Source organism: Thunnus thynnus, chromosome 21 (assembly GCF_963924715.1).
Source record: "Thunnus thynnus chromosome 21, fThuThy2.1, whole genome shotgun sequence".
Taxonomy (NCBI): domain Eukaryota; kingdom Metazoa; phylum Chordata; class Actinopteri; order Scombriformes; family Scombridae; genus Thunnus; species Thunnus thynnus.
The window spans coordinates 15,740,351-15,766,301 of record NC_089537.1 but is presented as its reverse complement, the minus strand read 5'-3'; the positions used below and the strand labels follow the sequence as shown (position 1 = coordinate 15,766,301).

General features: G+C 42.0%; 1 protein-coding gene across 5 annotated transcripts in view; it reads right to left on the bottom strand.

The window, feature by feature from the left end:
• Positions 1-530: 530 nt before the first annotated feature.
• mllt10 (MLLT10 histone lysine methyltransferase DOT1L cofactor) overlaps positions 531-25,951 on the bottom strand; it is a 46,416-nt gene continuing 20,995 nt past the window's right edge. For 2 of the 5 annotated variants that reach the window (XM_067578886.1, XM_067578888.1), the window contains 14 exons: positions 23,532-23,630; positions 22,873-23,209; positions 21,870-22,076; positions 20,396-20,872; positions 13,853-14,013; positions 9,705-9,822; positions 6,890-6,974; positions 5,412-5,605; positions 4,426-4,575; positions 4,086-4,141; positions 3,600-3,901; positions 3,289-3,312; positions 2,852-2,942; positions 531-2,480 (listed from right to left, as the gene is read on the bottom strand). In XM_067578886.1, the coding sequence (XP_067434987.1) occupies positions 2,196-2,480; positions 2,852-2,942; positions 3,289-3,312; positions 3,600-3,901; positions 4,086-4,141; positions 4,426-4,575; positions 5,412-5,605; positions 6,890-6,974; positions 9,705-9,822; positions 13,853-14,013; positions 20,396-20,872; positions 21,870-22,076; positions 22,873-23,209; positions 23,532-23,630 (2,586 nt within the window). In that variant the 3' untranslated portion in view covers positions 531-2,195. Of the gene's footprint in view, positions 2,481-2,851; positions 2,943-3,288; positions 3,313-3,592; positions 3,902-4,085; positions 4,142-4,425; positions 4,576-5,411; positions 5,606-6,889; positions 6,975-9,704; positions 9,823-13,852; positions 14,014-20,395; positions 20,873-21,869; positions 22,077-22,872; positions 23,210-23,531; positions 23,631-25,951 lie in introns of those variants that run through there. The other 3 variants (XM_067578887.1, XM_067578889.1, XM_067578890.1) reach the window with 3 other exon arrangements.

Genomic DNA, 25,951 nt, shown 5'->3' with positions numbered 1-25,951 from the left:
TCCAAACAAATGTGTGCACAGATGAAAACACGGTGCCCCGAGTATAAAATGAGTTCTCATCAAGAAAATGGTGCAAAACTTAATAAAAGAAACACAATGTCCCTGCACATATAAAAATAAATTAATACTTTGTGTGTCCAGTCACTGTCAACCTTTTTTTTTTTTTGTCTGGTCCTATAGATTCACACACACAAACTGAGGCTTCATTGGCTTTCCTTCACACCAGCACGGCCAATCACAATCACTTATGTACACCAACGGCCAATGAGAAAGGTCTATGTACACTTGACGAGGTAAAAACTGTGCCACCAAACAGCCCCTGACACACTCCCCCCCCCACCCCCCCCTTACAAACAGCTATATACAGCCACCACCCCCTCCCCATCAGCCAACTATCAAGTAGCTTCTAGCTTTCAAACACATGACACAGAATAGAAGTCATTAAAAAGGGTTTACAGCAAGATTCAACTGTATGGAGAAAAACAAAAAGACAAACAAAACTTTACACAGTAGTACAAAATGATGTTAAATTGCAACACCAGCGGGCTTTTAAAATATATCATCTTATGCCCATTACACAAACAAACTCCAAATAAATAAAAAGCACAATACAAAGTTGGCTTTGATATTAGAGAATGCAGCAGAATAAGATTTCCTGGTTTTATTAAAGAGATGGCACGTCAACCCTGACGTTACCAAGTGTTTTGTAATCTGTTGCCTTAGCAACGCAGCTTAATTACCAGTAGCGTTGTGAGTGACAGGGACACAGGTAAAAGGAAAATAAATCCACCCCCCCCCCCCCCCCCCTTGGCCTCAGGCACTTGGGTTTGGACCCTGATTGGCCAGTCCTGACTGTTATGGGTTTTTTAGTGGGCCGCTGCTGTCGGCCCTTTAGGTCCTGATAGGCTGGTCCTGCTCAAGAGGTAGGTGCGGCAAGGGGCTCAATCAGGAAGATGAAATCTAATGACAACCGACTGCATCATTTCTTTCTGTGAGTTGGCGTCGTGTGGATTAAATGCATCTGTCCGTTAATTTTTTTTCTTCTTCCTTGTTTTACATTTCACTTCCCTGAGTGAGCCCCCTGTATCTGGCCCAGAGAAGAGACAGTCAAAAGCAAGGCTTCTGCAGTGACCGTACCAGGCTTGGCTCACTGACATTAATAGATCTACACAAACGGAGTGAAAGAGACATAGAGAGAGAGGCAACAGTGAGAACGTGGGATATTTTCACAAGCCTCTAACTCAATATTTCCCTCGGGACCGCCGCGAGATAGATGTCAAACATACATCTGCTACTGTTAAGTCCTGTGGTAGGGAACTGTAGTTTTTTTTTAATATATATATATTTATATACATATATATATTTATGTATTTCTGCTTTTTTTCTTTTTATGTTTGTAGTTCTGTGTGTGCTAGCTTGTGTGCTGAGTGCACAACTAGGGTTAGCTGAGGCCCCTGAGAGAGTGAAACAGCAGAGACCAGACCGAGAGGGATATGAGTGTGGAGGATGAGGCAGTGATGAGGGACATGTGGAGACAAATGGAGAGAGGAGAAGACATGACACAGCGACGAGAGGAAAAAAAAAAAGAGAGTGAGGGATGAAAAGGTGAAGAAGCGGAAGAATGAAGGGATAAGAGAGGAAAATATTGAGACAATAATTAAAAGGAAAAGTTTTTTTGGGAAGCTGACTTGTTGGTCAACTCACCTGTTGAGAGAAGAGCATGGAAACATCATGTGCTCTGGTGCTACATACTGACGCTAACATACCTTAAACTGCTACCACTGATATTAAATGAAAAAACATTATCTGAACCGTGACAAAAAGATTTTAAAGCAGCGCTAAAACTAAAAAAGTCATCTAGAATTGGATGGAAATAAATACTACTAATTTACACAAAATATTGTAATATTGTAGCCTGGAAATGTTGAGAAAGTAAACCTTAGTTTCTTGCAGTTAATGTCTGCAAAAGAAAAAAAATACATATATATTTTACAGATAGTATATATATTTTTTTGTCTTCTGCTATTACATCTGCTATCAATCACTGGAAAGAATAATCTACAAGGGACACAGATTTTTCTGCTGCTGATGTTCTCATCACTGAATTGTTAAGTTGACCAACAGGCTGATCTCCCAAAAACTCTGCATATTTATTCAAAAAAATAACAACCAAAAAAACAAAACAGCAACTGCCGTCATGTCTTCTCCTGCCCTGCGACGCCCACGGCCTTCTCAGCTAGCCGCGGTTTCTGCGCCCCTGAGGCATGTGTGTCAGTGTGTGCATGCTGTAGCGCCAGGAAAGGGTTGGCGGTGATGGTGCCTTGGCCCTGGCTCTGGGCGCCAGGCAGCAGGTTGTTGATGGGCAGCTGAGCGGAGGAGAGTGGGATGGAGGGAATCTGGCCGGAGGAGGAGAGGGACTGCAGCTGCTGGAGGTCCTGCTGATGCTGCATCAGATGGTAGAGCAGCACCTGCTGCTGCTCCTGGGGAGAGACGAGGAGAGGGAGCAAACATGCAGGGGAAAGGGGAGGGGAGAGGAGGAAATTAATGAAGAGGGAGCAAAAAGAAAATGCAGGTGAAAGAAAGGAGGATAAAGTGAAGGTTTCAAACAAGAGAAGAAGGGAAAGATGAGATAGAGGGGTGAAGAAGGGAAGGAGTCAATGAGAGTGTAAGAAGAATGACAACAATGTGGGAAAGGGAGGAGAGAAAAAAAAGAGAAGAGTTAATATGCTTGGTGATTTAGGCCATTGTCCAAAGGAAAGTTGTAGCTCACTGTCTTTGTGTGTGTTTAACTGTGTGATAGTGGTGAAGGGCGGTGAGTAGCTGCAAGCCTGCCAGTGTGTGTGTGTCGTACCGCCGAAGGCTGTGAGGACAGCAGCTGATGTAGCTGATGCTGCTGCAGGAGGAGTTTCTGCTGCTCAGACAGCAGGCCGAGCCGCGCAGCACTGACGAGACAAAACACAACTCGCAGTCAGACAAACACAATAAACACTCTGTCCTCGCACTGTCGTTCCTCAGCACAAAACGTTTTAATACACCATCTCAAAACACTGGAGGTTTATACTGAGGGGACAGTCAGGAACTGCCGACTGCAGCAAAAATAATGGACTGACTCTGAAGCCAGGCACAGGTTTAAAGCTCCTTAAAATGTCTAGATTGCACTTTTGAAGAAAGCAAAAAAATGTCTGATTGCTAGGAATTCACACAAGTAAACACACACAAAAACATTTCAGGGGCATGAAGGAAACAGAGCTACAGGTTGCTGTGATGTTGTACCGACTTCCGTCTCACCTGTTCTTACTAGTTGCTGAGCTGCTACAATCCAACACGCAAGCAAAAGGAAACAAAAAGGAGAGGATCTGATCAAATTCACATTCAAACACACCTATAGACGAAGTTGCCGGACAAGTATGTTACCTGACATTTTGAATGAATTTGGTGTTTTCAGTACTTAAAGTGACAGAGGGGCAGAAATCTCCAAAGCGGAGCACATTCGTTGGCCTCAAATCCGCTGAGAGTGCTCTCACTTGACTTCATAATATTTATCCGACAGGAAATGTTTTTTTTAGCCCGAAAAAGACATCAAACATGCTACTCAGTACCTGTTATTGACAGGCAGTGTGACGGCCGTCGCTGCTCCAGTAGTGTGTGTGTGCGGGCTGGCGGTGCCCGCCGGCGTCTGGATCACCCCGTTCAGGGCCCCGACGATTCCCCCCATGCCCAGCGCGCTCCCTGCACCGAGAGCGCCCATCAGTCCGGCCACTCCGCCCAGCCCGGCCGGGGTCGTCCCCACGGCGGCGACCCCGTTGAGCTGCGGCTGGGGTGGGCTCTGGGAGACGGAGGGAGGGGTGGAGAGAGAGGAGGTGGAGCCGCTGCTGCTGTGGCCGCCACATGACGCGCTGTCCTGAGAGAGAGACGCAGGAAAATGTTTAATGACCATTATTTCCTTTAAATGTACATTTAATGTAAACTATGTAATTTTTTACGTGTATTTGAGTTGATAAGATTGATTAGATGATATAAATAACTTTAATTATATAGTTATTATAATAACAATTAACGAGTGTACCATCTTGTCTGTGTCTTACCTGAGCTGCAACAGGTAAAGATGAATCAGTGGCTCCCAACTGGCCTCCTTTCACATCTACAACACAAATTAAAGACAGGTTTAGATTCTCTCTGTGTCTATGTATGTATGCATTACGTTACATTAAAAACTAGTAATAAATGCCTGTTACAAGTTCTGAAATGCCAGAATGAAATAATCAAATGTCTTGTTTTATAGGATATTCAGTTTTAAATAGTATAAAACACAGAATAGCAGCAAATCCTGACATTTAAATAAAGATATTGCCAGCATCAACAGCAAATGACTTTAATTCACTATAATTCATTTATCCTGAGTCATTAGAATGTGTGTTTGTGTACCTGAGGAGGCCGTGGTGGGGGTGAAAGGCACTGATAGCTGAGCGCTGAGAAGTTGCAGTCTCTCTTTCTTCATGGTCAGAGTTTTAATCTGCTCTTCCAGCCTCCTGTTCTCCTCCTGCAGCTGGTGGAGAGACTTCAACATGCCCACCACTGACAGAGAGAGAGAGAGAGAGAAAACAGACAGATTTGATTGACTGATCAGAGTATATGAGTGTAGTGTAGTCGCAGCAATTTCTGCTGTGAACATTCAGTAATTGCTTTGGTCTGAGTTTTTAATTTTTCACTCCCTGGTTTGGCAGAAAAATTCCTTCAAATTGGCACCAATAAAAATAAAATGATCATCTGTCACAGTGTGAGATCAACACAGGCGTTTCCAACTTAAAGTAGCTTTACCTACATTATAGATGTAATCTGCAATGTGTTATACTGAAGAGATGGAGTGATCTTGAAGCAAGAGAGAACACAGATGCTCCGACTTTCTTAAAGGCCACTGCTTGCTTTAGGCAAAACCATGCAACTCTGCTCAGCCTCCACGCTGCTCTGCTCAAATACCCAGTGACTGATGACACAGAAATACTCCACAGGGAGGTCAAAGGTCAAGATCAGCTACAGAATACTGGCCTGGTGGAACTCAGTGAGGATGAGGATTATCAGACACAGGAACTTAAACCTGAGTTGTCCAGGTGAAGGACAAGCTTTGTAACAGCTAGTGCGCCATCCCTTTTTCATTTTCACTATGTTTATCTCTGAAGGGATGTTCAGATAAGGAGATAATAAGAAATAACGTGAGAAAGCGACTGAAAAATAGGTGCTAAACTCTACAAAATAAAATTTTTCGCTGAACTTTGATACTTAAGGCATCAGAAGCAAAAGTCAGGTATCGAATCATCTTTAGAATTGAAAAACTTCATGACGTCCATCCTTGAGTGTGTGTGTACATTTTCGTGGCATCTTTGGGTGCGTTTATATTGTGTGTGTCCTCTCACCGTCTCCCTGTGCTCCCTGCTGCAGCAGGAAGCTCTGCCCCTCGTTCCACTGCCTCTCCAGGAGCTGCTCTATGCTGGTGGCCACCGGGGGCAGCGTCTCCCCGCCGCCTCCCCCCGCCCCTAGCAACCCCAGCCCTGGCCCCGGCAACGACCCCGAGGAGTCATAGCGGATCTGCAGGCCACCAATGGGAGAGCTGAATAGAGGGAGAGAGAGAGAGAGAGGGAGAGGGAGAGAGAGTGAGAGAGAGAGAGAGCATGGATAGAAAAGGAGAGATAGAGAGGTCAATAGGGAGATTAATGACCCAACATAAACGTCAGACAAACATAGACACTGCTGGCTATAAAACTACATCAATTTGTTGTTACAGTGGCCTCTAATGAAAAGGGGCCAGGCTTTCTGTCTGTGTGTGTGAGTGAGAGAGAGAGAGAAAGAAGGACATGCAAGTGAGAGAGAGAGAGATGGAAAGAGGGAAGTGGACTGTCTTGATGCGATAAATCTTGGTGTGTGTGTGCTGAGACAATCTGTAGAGTGTGAAAGAGGGGAAATGAGAGACAGGAGGAGATGGTAGAAAGGACAGAGAGATGGGTGCATGATGTTGGGAAAAAGTTTTAAAAAAGTGGTGATGGCAACAGTTTCCCACTTTTGTAAGCACAGATGTAAATGCAGTCTCCTTTTAAACGTCAATGTCAAAGTATCGTCCAGAAAATGTGAACTCTGATTCAAAAACATATATGTCATTAAAACATGCATGAAAGTGTGTTAAAATGTTTCAGTGGAAATCCTGCAGGTTTTTAAAATACCATGAAAATCTAACATGTTCTCTGTCACTGTGTTTTTCTATTAAAATACTGAAATTAAATCAGCCATTCTAACGTAAAATATGTTATGTATGAAATACAAAAAAAAAACATGAAAAATACAGGTGCAGTCTTTAAAAATAAATGCAAAAAAATGGATGAAAATGTAACCAACCTCATCAAGTGAAATTATCCATCCCACAAAGTAGTAGAAACAAACAAAAATGCATTTGTGTCATCAATATTCCCATCTCGAGAGATCCGTGCAAACATTCCCAAATGGAGAAGATGCAGAAAATCATCAGGCTGACCATCCATGTGTGATTAAAACAAGGAAAAAAAAAAAAAAAAAAAAAAAAAAAATCCAACTGCAGTTGAAGGATGGTTACCACCTTCAAAAACACAAGTTATCGTTGGCTGAGAGAGCGAGAATTGCCTGTAGGGGTAGGAGCGAAAGGGAGAGTGTGCGTGTGTGTGTGTGAGGAGTGAGAGGAAGAGAGAGGAGACGAGGGGCCAGCGGAGGGAAAAGCAGAGAGAGAGGGGGATGGGTGAAGAGGGGAGGGGGGGTCAGTGAGGAATGTAAATGGGGAACGGAGGGAAGAGAGGGGGGGGTGGGGGGTGGGGGGGTGCATCTGTGTGTGTGTGTGTGTGTGTGTGTGTGTGTGTGTGTGTGTACTCACCGCGGGGTGGTCTTGGGAGAAGCTCTTATGGAGAAGCCCTGAGCTCCGACGCTGCTGCTGCTGCTGCCGTCTCCCGCCTCCTGATCTACACACACACACACACACACACACACACACACACACACACACATAGAGAAATCGATTGGACACTTTAAGAGTGTGTCCACACTAAGCAGGATGAATTTGAAAACACTGTTTATATGTGACAACGATGTGGATCAGCATCAGGTAATTTTCATAAAAATCTGTCCGCGCTAAAAACTGTAAAAATCTCTTCTTCTACAAAATTGCACATCGCAGCGAACATCTGGTAAGAAGTGGGACAAACAGCACATCCACACTGGTTAAACCTCCTGCTATGTGTGACAGCCTAGTTGTTCTCGTTTACTGACTTTTTTTTTTTTTGTTTCTGCTGTCAGGAAAAACAGAACATTTGAAGTCGTGGGTTCGTATGAATTACCTGTTAATCAGGCGAACGGTGATGAGATGCTATGCAAATCAGCTTAATGACAACACCTGCGTTGTGTGATCGGCTACACTGAGATTCAAAACAACTGATAACAGCTGGTACAGGTGACGGGAAGTTCTTAACTTTACTGCCACACAACCTCCAAAACCAGACTTATGTGATGATATTCAAAAAAAAAAAAGCTCTGTAGTCCATGTCCACACTAAAAAACACAGCCATCGTTTTCAGATTTATCCACTCGGCGGCTCGGTTTTTAGGGCGAAAAGAACTTTGAGTGTAGATAGAAGGCTGTGACAAAAGAAAAACATGCATTTTCAAGTTTGAGACAGCGTAGTGTGGACGTACTGTAATACTTGCACAAACTCTGTCTCTCTTCCTTTGTATCTCTTTCACACACAAGCCTTCATTGAAACTGCTTGTGCGTCTCTCTCTCTCTCTCTCTCTCTCTCTCTACCTTGTGTCAGAGTCTCTCTCTCTACCTCCTCCTCCCTCTGGGCCCCTGGCCAGACGCTTCTTTTCATTTTCCTCAGTGAGAGTAATGAATCACACATGCACACACACGCAAACGCACACTTTTGCATTTACACACTCACACAAACTCCCCTCTACTTAAGACAGTCAATCCCAGCTTTTACCCCCACCAGGTCACCACTCTAGTCCCTCGCTAGCCTTCTTTTTCAAGTCCCTTTCCCTTCGTAACCCTTTCCGTCCTGGCACCTCCCTCCAGACACTCAAAAGCAAAGAGAGGCGGCTGCCAAAGTAAACAGGCTACATGCATACAAACACACGTACACCTTGCACGTTTGTGCTCACATGACCCTTACTAGCAAAAAAAACAACAAAAAAAAACAACTTCACGCTTGAGTTGCTGTACACATGCTGTTAATAACACAATGGCGAGGATATATCCATGTTTATTAGGGTTCTATAATGATTATTTTCAGTATTGGTGAGAGAATATATATCTGCAGCTATTTTAATAATCCATTAATCGTTTCAGTCGCTCTGTAAGCAAACATGTCAAACATTCTCTGGTTCCAGCTTCTCAAATGTGAGAATTTGCTGCCTTTCCTTGTTTTATATAATTTTGTGAACTGAATATGTTTGGGTTTAAGACTGCTGGCTGGATGTTTGGAAATGTTGTTCTAGGCTGTGAGAATTTTTCACTATTTTCTGACACAGAAAAAACAATCAATTAACAATCAAGAAAATAACTGGCAGATTAACCGATAATGAAAATGATCAGTAGTTGCAGCCATATTATTGATGAAACTGTCATTTTTTTTTAAAAACCTAATTATATTCAGCTTAAAGTGATATGAAACACAGAAAAGCAGAAAATCCTCAGGTTTGAAATGCTGGAGTTATTAAATGTGTGGCATTTGGGCCTAATCAATGCCTGATGAATGACACTGATTATCAAAAAAAATCAAATATTCAATGAATATGTTAATTTCAGCACTGATGTTCACAGTACAATAAAAAATCTATCTAGTGATTAAATCTAATATTTCCTTAATAAAGTGAAAAAGTAGTAACCACAGTGTGACAATTTGTTTCCAAAGCCACAAAGTTTTTTCTTCCAAGAATTACACAAAAATGGATTTTTATCTTCTAACGCAGAACCGTCCAAATCTCACACAGACACACAACCACACACACACACACACAGCTCTGTGGCTCCCTGTCATTCAAGCTGATTAGTGAGTTGACCTGCGGGTCAGAGTGGATCTGGCTCTGATGACTGCTGACCGGCAGCAGGAACTACCTACCTTCCTCCTCCGCGCTCTTAACTCTCTCCTGCTCTCTCCCTTCTTTTCTCTTGCCTCTACTCTCTTCCACGTTCAACCAGATGTCTTGGATCAGGAAGTGGCTACTCTGATTACTAACGCCACCTCTTTCTCCCTCATCGGCTCCTCTGCACCGGACAGACAACAAACCACCTCTTCCTCTACTTTCTTCTGCTCCTCTTTCACATCACTACCTCTGCAGCTTAGAAGACAGCTGTATGTTTTATATGGACATTTGAAGTGTGTGAACTGTATATACAATGTGTGCGTTCATTTGATTGTGTGTATGTGTTTGAGAGAGAGAGAGAGAGAGAGGGTGACCGATCAAGGCGTGTAACTGGAGCTGAGTGGGAGGAGCTTGAAAATATCACGAGGGCTGACCTTTGACCTCTCTATGGGACCATGGGGGCGTGACCTATCCATTATCTCCCTCTCTTTCTCTCTCTCTCTCTCTCTCTCACACACACACACACACACACACACACACACACACACAAACATACTTTTGTCACATGCGCGTGCACACACACACACACACACACACACGTTCCCGTACCTGCTGGTGAGGCCTCTGACTGGGCAATGAGTGCCGCCATGGCTGAGTTGGGGTTCAGCCTGTTGCCAAACATGTGGGAGGGAGCCAGGTTGAAGACGGACCCTGGCAGACCGCTCACCTGGAGACAAGAGGCACAGATACACACAGGAATGAGTCACAAGAAGCTTTGCTTCACACTGACCTCAGAATTAATTATATTCACTTAGCACTGTGTTCAAAAAAAAGTTTTTATCTCCTTTAAAATCAACTTAATGTGCTGCCTCACATGACCAACTGCTTCTATAAAACAGAGATGTATTAAAAAAAAAATAAAAGCCCACAAAAAACTTTTATGTAATCAAACATAATTTTAGGGCTATAAATTATTGTAGGATAATTTTATGATTCAGTGTTTTCATTGTTAATTTATCTGATGATTTTTTGAAATGAGTTAATTGTTCAGTCTATAAAATGTCACAAAATAGTGAAAGATAGTGAATAGTGAAAGATACCATAACACACACACACGCACATATATATATATATATACACACACACACACACACACACACATATATATAAAATTTTTGAATTAAACAGTTTTTTTAAAGTCTCACATTTCAGAACCAAGAATTGGGTACAAATGAGGTTTTTGTGTTTAACCTGATGTCAATTATGTCATCAGGTCATTATTAACATTTATTAAAAGTGTTGATTAATGTCTTTTTTAAATTAATTTAAATAAAAAAAAACAAAACAAACAAAAAAAAAACTCCTCCAAGATATTTACTCCTTGAAAAGTATCAGCTGTGAGTAACTTTGGTCTCTATGGTAACATCATCTATAGTTACATATATAATGAGCCTGGATCCAAAGCTGACAATCACTCTGATCAACTCAGGTTTGAGCTTTAAGTCACAAAACATCTACATATAATTTCATGCTAATAACAAAAATACCTGAATGTGAATTTTACAGCACTAAACTATCATTCTCATTTACAAAAAGAAACCAAACAAACAAGAAAGAAACCCCCCCCCCCCCAATAATAGTATATTATGAAGCCACAGCTCATTATTCTTTTACACACACACATACACATGGGGCCCAAAGTGCCTCGGCACCCCAACAGTACGCTGACATGCTGACAAAGTGTTTCTGATGCATAGAGTTTAATCCAATTAAGGCATTTCCCAAATAAGGACCGTGGAGTGAAGGGTGGGGCAGGGTGAGAGGGAGGAGAGCGTCAGGAAGGGAATCAGGTCTAACTAAAGCAACAAAATGGCTGACTGTTTTGGTCGCTTCAGACTAAAAGAAAAGGCTACAGCCAGAGCATGTGACGCCGCAGAAATTGATTGAAGTCGTTGGAAGTAGATCTTTCACTATTTGTTTGGAAGTTTCAGGAGTTTTGGAATATGTGGCCGGGCTGAAATGACTCGAGAGATATTTATTTTAAAAGTTATAAACAGAAAGTATCTACTTGGTGTCTAATTAACTGATGGGTTTAGATACATTTTAAAGTTCAACAGCCTGGTTTCTTACACTTGATGTGTTTGACTGAGCAGAGTTGTGATCAGGAGGATGAGCAGAAAAACAGAATCTATGTATTAATATTGAATATTCAAGAAACAAAGCTTCAGTGGGTAAATATAAATCCTGCATTTGTGGAGCTTAGCCTGCCTATCTGTCCCATCTATTGCTTGTGGAGTCATTCCTATCCATTTGCTCAAATTTAGGGTGCGCTCCGGGGGAAAAAAAAAAAAAAAAAAAAAAAAATCCGTAATCTCCTATTACAAATTCATGGAAGTCTAAAATAACATAAATCTGGAAAACATCCTGGAAAATCCCATCCCTGTTAAATGTTAAATTCAAAGAAGGAACCTGTACCCTCTGTCCATTTTTTCCCCCTCACTGAAATGACTTCAGATTCTTTCTAGACCACCCCCCCCCACACACACACTCCTCCTCCTCCTCCTCCTCCTCCTCCTCCTCCTTCCCCTCGGTGCCATAATCCTGCCCCCTTTCCCATCAACATTCATTTTTCATTTACATTCATTTTTCATTCAAAGTCTCTCTCGCACTCCCTTTCTCTGTCCTGGGCTGATAGCCAATAACAGTAGGCCGAGAGTCTGCTAGCGGACTGAAATAGCAAATGGTCTCTGTCACTCTCACACACACACACACACACACACACACACACACACACACACACACACACACACACACACACACACACACACACACACACACACACACACACACACACACACACACACACACACACACACACACACACACACACTGAGGGAAGACTGTTGTTGGCATCCTCCTATAGTTGCGTAATTTCTGCAGACTCCATTCGGAATATGTGTGTGTGTGTGTGTTTCCCAGAGGCATACATCACACTTTACAAACTAACACACACGTTTTTAACAATCTGGAGTGACAAGATGAAGGAAAAAAAAAAAACAAACTCTATTTAAGTCTTGCTTTCTGCTGCACTCTTTCTGTTCCAAACTCCTCTATACATGCTGCAAACAGGCGTGATATCCTATGCTTCCCGAGGCCTCCTGTCCTGTATAATATGCGCTGAACAGAGAGGAACTGGCCGAGATGAAGGCCAGGCCAGTGAATTCAAGGCATGAGTGCAACCCCACACACACGCACACACACACACACACACACACACACACACTTGCCCCGACCCCCTCCTACCCTCCATCTATCCCTCCATCCCTACTGTGGTGCTTGTCAGATGTCATTACATCACAGGACAACGGAGGGAGAAAGAGAAATGGATGGGGACAGAGAGAAGGAAGGTCGAGGGTGAGAGAAAGTGTGTATATGTGAAAGACAGAGAGAGAGAGAGAGAGAGAGAGAGAGAGAGAGAGAGAGAGAGAGAGAGAGAGAGAGAGAGAGAGAGAGAGAGAGGTGGTGAAGTGGACACAGGAGAAAAATGGCGTTGGGTGGACAGAGACAGAGCGTGGTCTTTGGGGAGGGTTTTTTGAAAGAACGGACACTGGGGTCAGCGATTGAAGATGAGTTTTCTTTTTTTTTTTTTTTCTTTTTAGGAGACATCGCTGGTGATTACTGGAGAGGGTTGTGCTGATCAAGTAAAAGTCAACGTCCTCATTTCTGAATATAAGCATATTAAAGCCAAAAAACAATTACGCTTTTAAGAAAAGCACTAAATTTTCATTTTTAAGCCTGAAATTAAACATAATTCATTTTGATCTAAATAAAGGTGAGAAACTGTTGCTTCTACATCAAGGATTTACATGAGAATCAGTTTAAAAAAATGATATAAAACATTATTTTCTGTCTGTAAACATTTCCAAACTTTGTAGATAGATGAAGGGATCCCCCCCCCAAGTATGCAGCCTGGATTCTGGACCCACTTTCTGAGTTGATGTATAGTAAATTTATTTCCCTTTCCCCGTTTTCCACATTGTGGGACAGGATGAGCGTTGTAACCGTGAGTGTGTATTAAAATTATTTGTAGCCTTGGTGGTTTTTTAACCAGAATGTCATTATTTTTGGACATTGAATTTCAACTCTTTTCTACTCTTTTTCCAGCGCGTTACCGTTCTGATCACATCACCGCACATTCCGGTACATTTGTCGTATGAAAAATGCATCACTTAATATTATAATAATACAGACTGTGTTCATTAAGGTCACTGGTTATTGAATCAGGCTGGAAAATCAAATGCTTCAATGAAATGTTCTGAGTCAAAAGATAAAAAGACTTTTTTGTGCTCTGAATAATCCTGAAAGACTCGCTACAGGTGCACCGTGCCATCAGCTATACAATAACTCGCTGAGAAAACACAATTCACACAAGGTCAGGACACACACGTTTCCCACATAATTAGCGTGCAGTGGATTAATAATAGTGATGAGAGATTTGGTGCGGAAGATGTTTAATTAGTGTGCTGTGCTTTATTTGTGTTCCCACAGTTTATCTGCACTTCAGCTCAAAAAAAATGCCAGAGATGTGGGTGAATTGACGGATGTACGAGGGTGCTGGATGGAAGAGTGTGTGTGTGTGTGTGTGTGTGTGTGTGTTTCGGCGTGTGTGCGTGAGAGAAAGAAAGACTCCAAGTCTCACAAACAGCATGTATGCTAATTTAAGAGTTTTTAAGCACAGGTTGTACGTTTGGACTCACGTGTGTGGAGGCTGTGCTGGTTAGCGGTGCGGTGGCAGTGAATGGAGAGGGAGGGGCTAGGGAAGGTGTGGGCTGCTGTTGCTGTGACAACTCAGAGCTGACTCCACCCACGGCGACAGCCCCCGTCCCCGACGATGACCCATCGGCACCAGAGAAAACACCTGTGGACAGTCGGAGTTAAAAGATGTTAATTGTCGATCGTCCCCACATTACGATTAAATAAATATCATGAAACGGTGATTTCACAGGAATATGGATCAACAGTTGATGCTGTAGTGAAATATGGAGGTCATCAAAATTTCAAGCTGCTCAATATTTTATCTACACACTCAACAGTCAAAAGTTGTAGACGCTCTGAAATGTGTCTTATTATCTTGGGATTCTTGAAAAACCTCTTCATGCTTTTTTTTTTTTGTAAAAATCTAAGAAAGCATTTGTTGCCCTACAAAAACCTTGTCATATAAAAAATTAATTAAACACATTTTAATTGGATGATGACAACCTGTCATTTAAAATTTACGCAGCCACAGTGATACAGGTTCTTAGGTCTTTTCATAAATAACAAAAATGTTATAATTTGAGAAATAAAAAACAGCTTATTTGCTACATTAGACCATGACTTCTGTACAAAGATGAAGGATCGTCTAAAATGAGGTTTTACTCAAGCAGCAGATCTGTTGACTTTAACAATTTAGTGCATGATTAATATAAATCAACAAATGTAATGCATGGTTGAGTACGTTGGCCTGCCTGTAAGCAGTCATGTTATTTGGTTTCTTTATGATCATAAAAACTCCATTATGATAAACGTGCAGAAACACACACACACACACACACACACACACTGATCTAGTGACCCAAAGTGGCAAAAATCTGATGCCACAAATCACAAATTTCTTCATCATATTAAAAATGATGAAGATTATTTTACACAATATAAGCTATTTTTTTTTTAAACCACCAACACATACATATTGCTCCATTTTCACACACCCATACTCCGTTCTCTTATCTCTTTGCCCTCTCTCTCCATCTCTCCCCCTTCCTCCCTCCCTTCACACACCCCCGTGCTCGCCCACTAACCAGGGATAAGCCCTGCCCCTGCCCCCCTTTGACCCCAGCAGAGGAGGGGGTGGGGGGTGGGGGGGTGTGTGGGGGGGGAGAGGGCCCCTCAGCCCCACAAAAGCCTGAATGGCTCAGGGCAGCACACATTCACTCGGGGAACAAGAGATCTTTGTGCCAGGAGGGGAGGGGGTGGAGGGAGGGAGAGGGGGAGCGAGGGAGAAAGAGAGAGAGAGATAGGAACACTCCATGGGCCTACCTACTATTTATAATGCTTTGTAATATGCACCAGAAAAATTGATACCCAAAGCAGGGCTGCCGTCGCTCGGAGGGCATGAGCTCCTGCAAGACTTTTAGCAGCTGGATTAGAGGCCAAACCAACAGTTTATCAGTTTCGCTCGCGTCACTGTTGAAATGGTTTAAACACAAAGGGATGGTGCCAAACGCTGCTAGCAACAGGAAAAACACACATTATATATTAGCTTTATCATATAAAAATAAAGAAGTTAATTAACACATCTCTGAACTAAATGTCAGTTAGAAATCATAGTGTGCCTTACTATTTTAATGCTCTGTAAGTCAAGGTTTAATAAATCATTTTTTTTTAAATGAAATCTTATGTTTACATTAGTTTTTTCTGACTTTTTCAAAAGTAAACAAGTTTCCAGATTTCTTTATGCAAGCTGAAAATCAAAGTTAAAATGCATCCAATAAACAATGTATTACCTGGTTATACTTTCTCACAGCAAAGTCTAACTGCATTATATTTATCACTCATTTATTTTAAATATTGTCATTTTTAAAAGGTGAAAACCTTTCAGCTCCAAATTTGGTGATTTTCAGGTTTTAACTGAAAAGATTACATGCTCCAGTTAAGCTGTAAAAAAAACTCTATCCCTTGCATTAATAAAACTTTGTAAACAAATTAAACTAATAAAGGTGTATTAGTCTTATTAACAACAAGGCTGTTTTTCTTGGATCCAGGAGAGTTGTTATATATGATGTATTTTTCTCATTAATTACTGAAAACTCTGTCAAGAACAATTTCAAAATGTATCAAGAATGTATTATTTAAACAAACTGATTATAATCCCATTGCAGCTCTTGATGGGAATTAAAACTTGCTCTAAGAACATAGAAGACAAAGAATAAACTCACATCTCCACACACACACAGCTCTAACACAAGCTTGGGCTTGTAAAAACTTACAACCTATCTGTGTGATCAATAACGTTTAGCCCCTGAAGCACAACTGCCTCCGTCGGCCAACCTCCCTGTTCCTTTTCCTTTCCTGCTCGGTACGTCTGTAAGCTGCAAAAATATCCACCTTGATTAGTTCAAGCTGGTATTATCTCAATAGGAAATCTATGTTGTCTGTTTATGGAGGGTTAAGTCCAATCTAAAACAAAGTCAATGGCATCATATTTTGCTATTTAACAGCTGAATCTGCATTTTGAATCTCACTTTAAATTGTGTTTAAGAAGTAAATGTCCTTATAAATATCTTTGAAATGATAAATTCAGGGGCCCTATAGCTTGTTTTTTAAAAAAACTGCAGACAGTCATTTAATCATGGTTTAAACATGGAATGTAGAGACAAACACTGAATACCACATGGCAACAGGGAGACATTTGTTATTCTGAGAATTTTCTACCACCAAAGATAAACAGAAATGTATTTAAACATCACGGCAATGTGTAGAGGGAGCAGAGCTACATGGAGGACACTGAATCTAAGTGTGTGTGTGTGTGTGTGTGTGTGTGCGCGCTTGTCTGTATACGGACATCACAAAATGTATGTGGGTTTGCAACAGACTGATAAAGCCAAGTCAGTTGAAGAGGCAGTAACAGTTTACACCAGCAACTAAATTCAAAAGTGACAGCAGTTATGAGCAGAGTGACCTGAAACCAAACACATCCAGGTTTCAAACTGCGAGGCAACAGAGCTAAATTCTACTAAAAACACTTTATTTTTACTGTACACTGTATCAGCAGTCGATAGTTTATTGTACAGAGAAAAAACCTAATTCTAACGTGCAGGAAACAGACGTCACCAAACTGTTTGCTTCCAATTCTCAGATGTGTTTTGTTTGTTAGGTTTTCTGCATAATGTGTTTATGTGTCTTGTTTTTCTTTAGCTTCAATTGCATGAATTGCTTTTCTTCACTGTTTAGATTCACCAAAAGTATTTTAAGCGCCATCAGCCACAGTCTGCACACTTGTTAAATACACACACACTGCAATCACTTAAGAGGAAAAAAAACATCCACAATGGACAGAAAAAAAAAGGTCTGATTTAAAAAAATAAATAAATAAATAAATTTGAAATTGTTAAGTAAAATTTCAAAGGGTCTCAAAATATTTCTATTCATTAATTTCCCAAATTCAGAATGCAGAAATGTATTTTACTGGCACAAGAAAATGTGTTTTATCTACAAACTAATAAGCAAGAAAGGAGGAACTTGATAACACAGATTTTATATTTTACAAGTAAGACTTAATTTAGTATATGAATAAATTCCTGCTCACTGAACATTTCCCTGATTTTTACAACTTCCCCTCTTCCCACGTTTTTTGAGGAAGTGAAGCCAGACTGCTAATAATTATGAAAGCAAAAGAGGAAAAAAAACATACAGCTCAATAAATCTAAAAATGAAAAATAAGCACATAAATATACAATAATGAACATTTTTTTCAGTTTTCTCACACTTTAACACACACACACACACACACACACACACTCCTCCTGAATTAATTCATGTTCACCCAACATCTTTCCTCCCCCACACAGCAAACCCACTGCGCTCTACTAGCTCGTCCGTCCCATCAGTGACCCCCCTGCCGTCAAACATTAACCTAGCCAAAATCTAACCCCCTGCCTCTCCCCACCCACCAACACATATCTATCAAGCTAACTATCTATCCATCAGCACGGTGGAGTCAGGAGACAGGGTGGGAGGGGGGGGAGGGAGGGAGAGAGGGGGGTGGTGGTGGTGGCTAAACGGCAAGATCCTCCCCATTACTGCCCTGCATTAACCCTCAGCTAAATATTTACAGTAGGAAGAAGAACACATGATTCTCACACACGTATAATGCACAGCCATACATTTTTTCCCCTATCTTCTTTCACCAGCTGTGGTCAGAAATGCCGTCACTGCTGTAGGGTAAAGCGCGAGCACCAAAAACTGAAATGGACGTGGAATCACAAACAAAATTATCCTCAACCACCAGTGCTGCAAAAAATTATATTCAGAAGGCAAACAATCAGTCCTCAGGTCTGACTCGCTTACTCCAACTCACTCGAAGCTTCTGACTTATAAAGTATTTATTGACACAACTTTGAAAGCTTAACTAAATATCAATATTTAAGGAAAAACATAAACATAACTACTACATGGCTTGTAGTAGTAGCACACCTGGCAATGAATTTGACAATTTCAAGGTGAAAGAAAGCCAAATGTCTAATTGTTGTATTTCATGTTTAATATGATGTAATATGATTCCTCTTGCTGATAAATATATATCATCAATTTGTAATGTAATAATAAATATTAGTAGATAATATTGCTCAATTAACCCCATTTAAAAAGGCTAATGGTAAATATATGAGGTGGCTGAGATAAAGCTGTAATACCACTAAAAAAAACTACAAAATCCTCATCAATCATGTGAGCAAAGACTATATTACCCATAACAATGATTATTACTACTCACAATTCACAATATGCACAAGACAAAAAATACAATACAATAGTAGTGTTTAGCGCTGTAACGAAGAATTACTTTCAGAGATCAATAATCTGTCATTTATTTTCTCTATTAATTGTTTAATCCATAAAAAATTTGGGAAATTTTAGGTAGTACAATTTAGGTAGTCTAAGGTGACGTCATCAAACGTCTTGTTTTGTCCAACCGACACTCAAAAGCCTAAAAGATATTCAGCTGTCAATCACATAAGACAAAGAAAAGCAGCAAATCCTCACAACTGAGAAGCACATTACTTCAACAATTAGTTCATTATCAAAACAGCTGAAGGTTATTTTCTGTCAGACGACTAATCGATAAATGGACTAATCGTTTCAACTCTAGCACTTACACCCTTTCTTAGCAACCACGTCATTTTTTCTACATTACGCCGAAGACAAAAAACACTCGGTTACTACTGATGAATGTTTTCTAGGGATCATCCAGTCAATATGATGTTGAATGGTACTTTCACGTATTTACTACAAATGCTGAAGGTTCAAGACAAAGTGTCCCAATTAAACATAATTCAACAGGACGTTATGAATAACTCTGAAATTATTAGTGTTAAAAATATATGAATATTTTAGAAATGGGAGTCATCAAAAATCAATACCAGCCTAAGCAAAAGACAAAGAGACACAAGGATCCTTTATGAGCTTCATGTAAAAACATTTAAAAAGGACCAAATCTGTGATCAGTATCTGATCAGCTGATCCTAATGAGCATTGATGGATATTGGCCTGATCAGAGTATCTTTAACGTTTTTATCATTTGCATTTGGTTTTGAGAACCATGCAAACATAATGCTTACACACATGCCTGCGTTTGAGCCTATGCAAACACGCTTAAACGTCAGCCGCATAAAGCATCAACAGGTGAGGAGAGGATCTGAGGAATGAGCAGAATGCAGGTAAGAGAGAGCGGCTGAGAGGCAACAGGGAGAAACAAAAGGGTGGTAATTCTGGAAGAAAGGGGAGATGTGGGATGTGTGGGTTGTACGGAGCCATTTCCATCAGCAGAAGGGAACTCCAAAGCATAAAGACAGTTGCCAAGCAACTGAACACGATGAAAAAAAAAAAAACAAAAAAAAACATACAGACCACTTCCACGTGTGTGAGCAAATAACACACAGATCCGCACTCTGACATGTGCACGCACACGCACGCACACACACACACACACACACACACACACACACACACACACACACACACACACACACACACAAGGAGCCAATTACAAAGGTGTGTAAAATCCTTGCCATTTGTGATTGGTAATGTTAATATCTTTTTGTTCAGTGGCAATACAGACATTTCTGTTTAATTCTTCAGCATTGAGCGACAAAGGGAGTTGGACGTGAAGACAATGTAGCGATGACAACACACATTTCCCTTTTGATTGTTTTAATAGGAAGGTGAGCACACTCTTTGTCTCACACGACATAAATGGCAGATAAATCTTGAACTAAATCAGCCCATTTGTCACTCTACCTGCCGACAACCATTTCCTACTTTCTGGCTGCAGTAAAATTGTACCAGTATTTAACTGGTGACTGAAGATAATTTCCTAAATGCAGCTGACACTGACAGACGGACTCACTGGGGGACCTGAACTCCTATAGAATTATTTTATTTAATGTGCTCTTTCCAGAAAACACGACGGCCGATCTGACTTCTAATTAGCTACAAAAACATGGCTGTGTTTTGTGTATGTTTAGTTTCTGTGTCCTCCTCACCTGGCCCAGTGGTTGTGGAGCCGCTGTTGCTTTGCAGACTCCCATTCCTGAGGAGTGACGGGGACTTCTGAATCCCGCCGCCGACACCCATGACCCCCAGCCCCCTCTCTCCTCCTACTCCCACTCCTAATCCACTGCTGGAGACTAAGCCCGGCCGGCCTGAGAGCGTCGAGGATGAAGAGGAGGAAGGGGAGGCGGTGGAGGAGGAGGAGGTGTTGGCCGTGGAGGACGTGGGGAGAGTCAGGGAGGGCGCTGGCTCTGAAGGTTTCACATCCGTGGTGAAGCAAGGTCCGAATCTGTTTCGCCAGTTGCCCTTCTTTTTCTTCTTTACCCCATCTTCCCCTCCTCCTGCGGCTGCTGCTCCGATCCCTGGTCCTGAGCTGGAGGGCTGGGGCCGTTTGTAGCCAGCGGACACACCGAGGCTTGTCGTCTCGCTGGCTGTGAGACTGTGGGAATTCTCATACAGCTTCCCGCCCACTGCAATAAGAAGAAAGCAGAACTAAATATATTTAAGCATAAAGTCTGTGGTTTTTTTGGTGTTTTGTCGGCCTTAAAGCCATCATAGAAGCAAGTAAAGGAGCAGCTTGCGACATGTAAGTTCTTAAGAAAAATTAGGGCTTCTGCAACAGTTACTTTCATTATCTGCATAATCCCAATTTACCAACCATAAATTCACATATTTCAATTGTTCCTTTTGTCAGAGTGACAATACTATTAAACCCAAAGATATTCAGTTTACTAACACAGAGGACCAAGAAAACAGAAATAATCACATTTCAGAAAGTAGAACCAGAAACTTTTTGGCACAGTTACTTAAAAAGGACTAAAATGTTATTAATTTCCTGCCGCTCGACTATTCAATTTGTTGATTAATCATTTTGGCTCTCTTGTAAATGTCAGGTAATTACTTACGATAAAAGAAATACACAACTGCTAACTTGCTGACATTCTTTTCGCACAATCATGAGAAAACTCCTCTTTTACGTGTGGGATATCCGCAAGAGTTCGACTAAAAAAAGGCAACTGATTGAGAAGTTCCTGATTTTTGGTCCTCAAAATGGCTTGAGCTCCGAAAACACTACACTTCCCATAATGCAACTTTAAAATGTTGTTATAAACCCTCACTGCCCCATAAATGCCCTCATCTTTCAAACTCCTCAAATGCAGTTTGTAACGCAGACCTTCTTTTAGAAATTTGTAGTCCTTGAACGCAGCCCAAAATTACTTGAGTGGTACTTGGGTAATTCCTCAGAGCCACAGAGGACTATACAACTGTTTTTACAGGTTGTGCTGTTCTCCATATGACTTACTTTTAACATTTTACCACTCTGCCTTTTATGTGCAAAACCTCTTCTTGTCTGAGTATTATATATGACAAATATTGCAATAATCACAAATGTGACAGTCACAAAAAAAAAGATTGAACACATAACAAAATATCTGAATAAAGTTATAAATGATAAATGTCTGTCACCTGCCGTAGTGGACACAAGAGAACCAAACAGTGTTGCAGTTCCTTCTGAGGCTCCGCCCTCCGAGCTCGGCTTCACCAGGCTGCTGAAAGACGGCGGGGAGGAGAAGGTAGTCCCGCCCCCGGGACGCAACGACGAGTCGGAGAAACTTAGAAAATCTGAGGACGAAGGAGCAGAGGGCGTCTTGCTGGCACTTGTCAACAGCAGGCCTGGGAAAGAAGAGAAGACAGAGATGAGAAGAAAAGACGGAAGCGAAGAGGAGATGACGAAACGAGAGAGGATGAAAGAGGAAGACAGAGAGAGAGAGAGAGAGAGGAGGAGGAGAGAAACAATACAGAAGAAACAGACATTAAAGCTGCAAAAGTTTCCATGCTGCTCTCCTTTCCGTCATCATGGGAGCAGCAGGAACAAGATAACCAAAATAAGCATTTAATCTGTTCTTTCACTCTATCTTCTGTACTGTCAGGCCTCCCTCACCATGCAGTCCTCCCGTGTGACAGAGTGCACAAATGAATGAATACACAGACGCACACAAACACACACACACACACACACACCTGACGAGCGCTTCAAGGTTCTGATAGTAGAAAACACGGGAGTTCAGTGTGAGCACTGACTCTTTTCAGGTCCTGACCTCCCCACATGTTCTTTCTGTCTGTGTTTGTGTGCGCTGGTCTTTTCCCAGACAGGGCCCCAGATTACAGGAGCCAGAGGCTGGTCGAGACGAAACACTGTTATCACGGCCACACACAAATGTCTGGTGTCTGGCCAAAATCCAGCCGCACAGCGCACACACACATAAGAGCACATGAATACACTCTTATTTGGATTTTAATAACGTTGCAGTAATTTTCAGTTGTGCTGCACTTGCAGTTTTTTTTGGTGGGTGGGCAGAGTAGTAACACCAGATGATTTGTCATTGCGTTTTCATTTTTCTAACTGCAGGGTTAATTCCCAGTTGTGGGGAAAATTAACATACAGGACCATTTGCAGCCATCAATTCACCTTGGTGGAAAGGCCCTGTGGAAGCAGAGGCAGATGTGGAGGAGGTTGCCATGGTGACCACGGCAGAGGGGAGGGGTTTCCCTGAGGAGGTGAGAGACTTGCGGCCGCCCCTCGTTCCCACCGCGTGACTTCCGCCGCTGTTCTTCTTGTTCTTCACCTCAGACGCCGCCTTCCCAGCATCCGCAGCCAAACCGTCCTTGGAGCTCCCGACGGAGAGAGCGGACGACACTTCCTGAAAGTTTGCGTTGGTGAAGCGGGCGCTGCCGTCGTCCAATCGTTTCTGCGAGGATGCAGGCAGAGAGGGGACCCCTCCCCCTGAGCTGCTGCTGTTGTAGGCCTGGAGGAGGAAGGTGAAAAGGGAGGAAGAATGTTTAAAAAAAAAAAAAAGTTGACGGTTGAGAGGAAAGGGAGGATCGGAAGCAGGAGAGGGACCGGAACAAGGAAAGAAAATTATCAAAACAAGCCCATTGAGAAAGGGAGGACCGAAAATAGGAGAAAGGTCAGCAGGAGGACAGGATGTGTAGGGATGCAGAAAAAGAACAACAAAGGTAAAACAAGGTGAAGAAATAAAATTCAGCCACTCTTGCTTTAATATTTAACCGGCTCCGTCACAATTTACCAAAAACAAAAAGGAGTGTTGAGTGGAGGAGTGCCCTCACCTTATCTGGGACCATGATGTTTGGAAGGACGAGGGAGGGCGACATGTCCATGGAGGTCTTCTTGTGTTTCGGTTTGTGCCTGTCCCGCTCCTTGTGTTTCTGAGTATGGAGAGTACAGAAAAAAAAAAAAAAAAAAAAAAAGACAAGAAAGGAGAAACAGATGGGTGAGGCTGCTCAAGACATGAGTGCAGGGAGGAGAGAAATAAAGACACAGAGAGGAAAACAGACCTCCTACAACCTGTATGTTATAACCCTCTGCATTTCAGGAACATTGAGAAAACAGTGAACATAACAGCAGAAAAACAAATGAATGTGCATGTGAACGTATTGGATCATATGTGCAAGTGTTCAGGGGGAAGATTATAGCCAAAGAGATAACAAAAATAAAAAGAAACAAAGGTATAAATTAGGTTATAAGAACAGAAGAGGAGTGTGTGTGTGTGTGTGTGTGTGTTTTTGAGTGAGAGAAAGAGGGAACATTGCATTTCAAAGGCTCAGTCTGAGATGAAAGCTTGGAGATCTACAAACACAAAGAGAGTGATGGAAGAGATAAAAATAAAAGGGACAGGAAGCAACAGGAATTCAGCACGCTGCAGTTTAGAGCAGTGTGTCTAAGTGCCTCGTGCCGAAGCGCACAAGGTCTCATCATTTCATCCAATCATATCCTCCTTCTTGGACCATCAGAGCTCAATTTACACCCTCTCTAACACACACGCACCGCCACCACCCTCCTCTCGCACCCCTGAGGTGGCGACTGGGTGCCGGCGCATTTACACCTCACATGAACGCCGCACACCCCGACACCTCTCCGCACGTGCGCGTGGGCAGACAGGTGCACGTACGCTCACACAGACTTTTACACAGACGCTTGCATGCACGCAGTCCTACACACACGCACGCCTGCGCGCACGAGCTCCAAGATAGGCAGTGAAAATATGCAGCGATCCTGAGAGACAACATGCGACTCAACATGCTTGTGATGCTCAGTGTCATGACAACTCCGAAACACCAGAAACCGCCCCTCCCCCTCCCTCGGGGTCTCGTTGAGAAATGATTGCGTGGAGGCTGGTGACAGTTTAGCCAGACTTCCTCTATGAGTGGCAGTTAACAGACATCCCCAGCCAAATCAGGAGATAGCAGCTCCACTGTAACCTGTCTGCAAGCTGGCTTCCGCTAAATGCTAACGCTCTGGGGTTAGAGGACGTATGTTGAGTTCTGCTCGTGTGTATTATTGGGTGTAACTTTAAACTAGAGCAGCAAAAAGCCATTTTCATTATCTAATGATGACTTAAAATACAGTTTCTCCCTTTGTTTACCTTTAAGTCGCCTTAATAAATGTTAAAATATTATTTTTCCACACCGTTTATCAGCTGGCTCCAGCTCCACATTGAAACTATGTAAACATTAAAACCCAAGACCTCATGTTTTTAATGACTCCACCCTTCCATTAAATAGAAATATTGTAGATGTCTTGTGCATTACTTTATACAAATGTCTGCTAAATTTAGATGATGTAATTAGTATCTTTGGAAACTTTTGAACAATGTTAAGCTGCAAAGCATCAGTTTGTGATGACAGACCTTCCGGCGGGCCGCTGTGTTTTATTATTTTGAGTAATCAAGTCATTATTTAGACTATAAAATGTAAGAAAACAGTGAAAAATGGCCAAAAGTTGAAGTGGTGTCTTCAAATTGCTTGTTTTGTCTAAATCAACAGTCTAATTTTAGTGGCACAAACAGAGAAAAGCTGTAAATCCTCACATTTCAGAAGCTGGAACCAGCAACTGTTTTCCAATTTTGCTCATAAATGACTTAAAGATGTATTTTCCTGTTGACCAACTGATTAACAAATTGTTTCAACACTGCTTTTAACGACAGCGCCTACCTCGGCTAACGGCTACAGAAAACAGATAACTCGAGACAAAGACAAGATAGAGAGGGGGATTTTACAAAGCGAGCGATTAACTAACTTAGACGGCACTTCGAAAAAAAAATAAAAATGATACTGGAGAGTGGGAGAGAGGGGGAGTGAGAGACAGACAGAGAGGTAAATTCTTTGGGATTCCCTTGTTGTTTTTCATTAACATTCCAGAGGTAGGTGTTGATGGACAGAGGCTGAGCTGAGAGGGTCGGATAACACACACACACACACACACACACACACACTCTGAAGGACCCAAAGCACTGGGCGTGGGAAACATAACACACACACAATGTACCCCTGACACACCCTTATCAATCAGGTCAATTGATTATACAGGCAGAGACAAAGACTTTTAGCGTGTCCTCTCTCTTCTTTCTGTGCCGCTGACCTAAATTAGCAGCACGATCATTTGACATGTCCAAGTGGTCTTTGAGACTGTGAGGTAAATATGAGTGGTGGCAGAGGATGAGGTCCACGTCTATTTATCAACAAAGCCC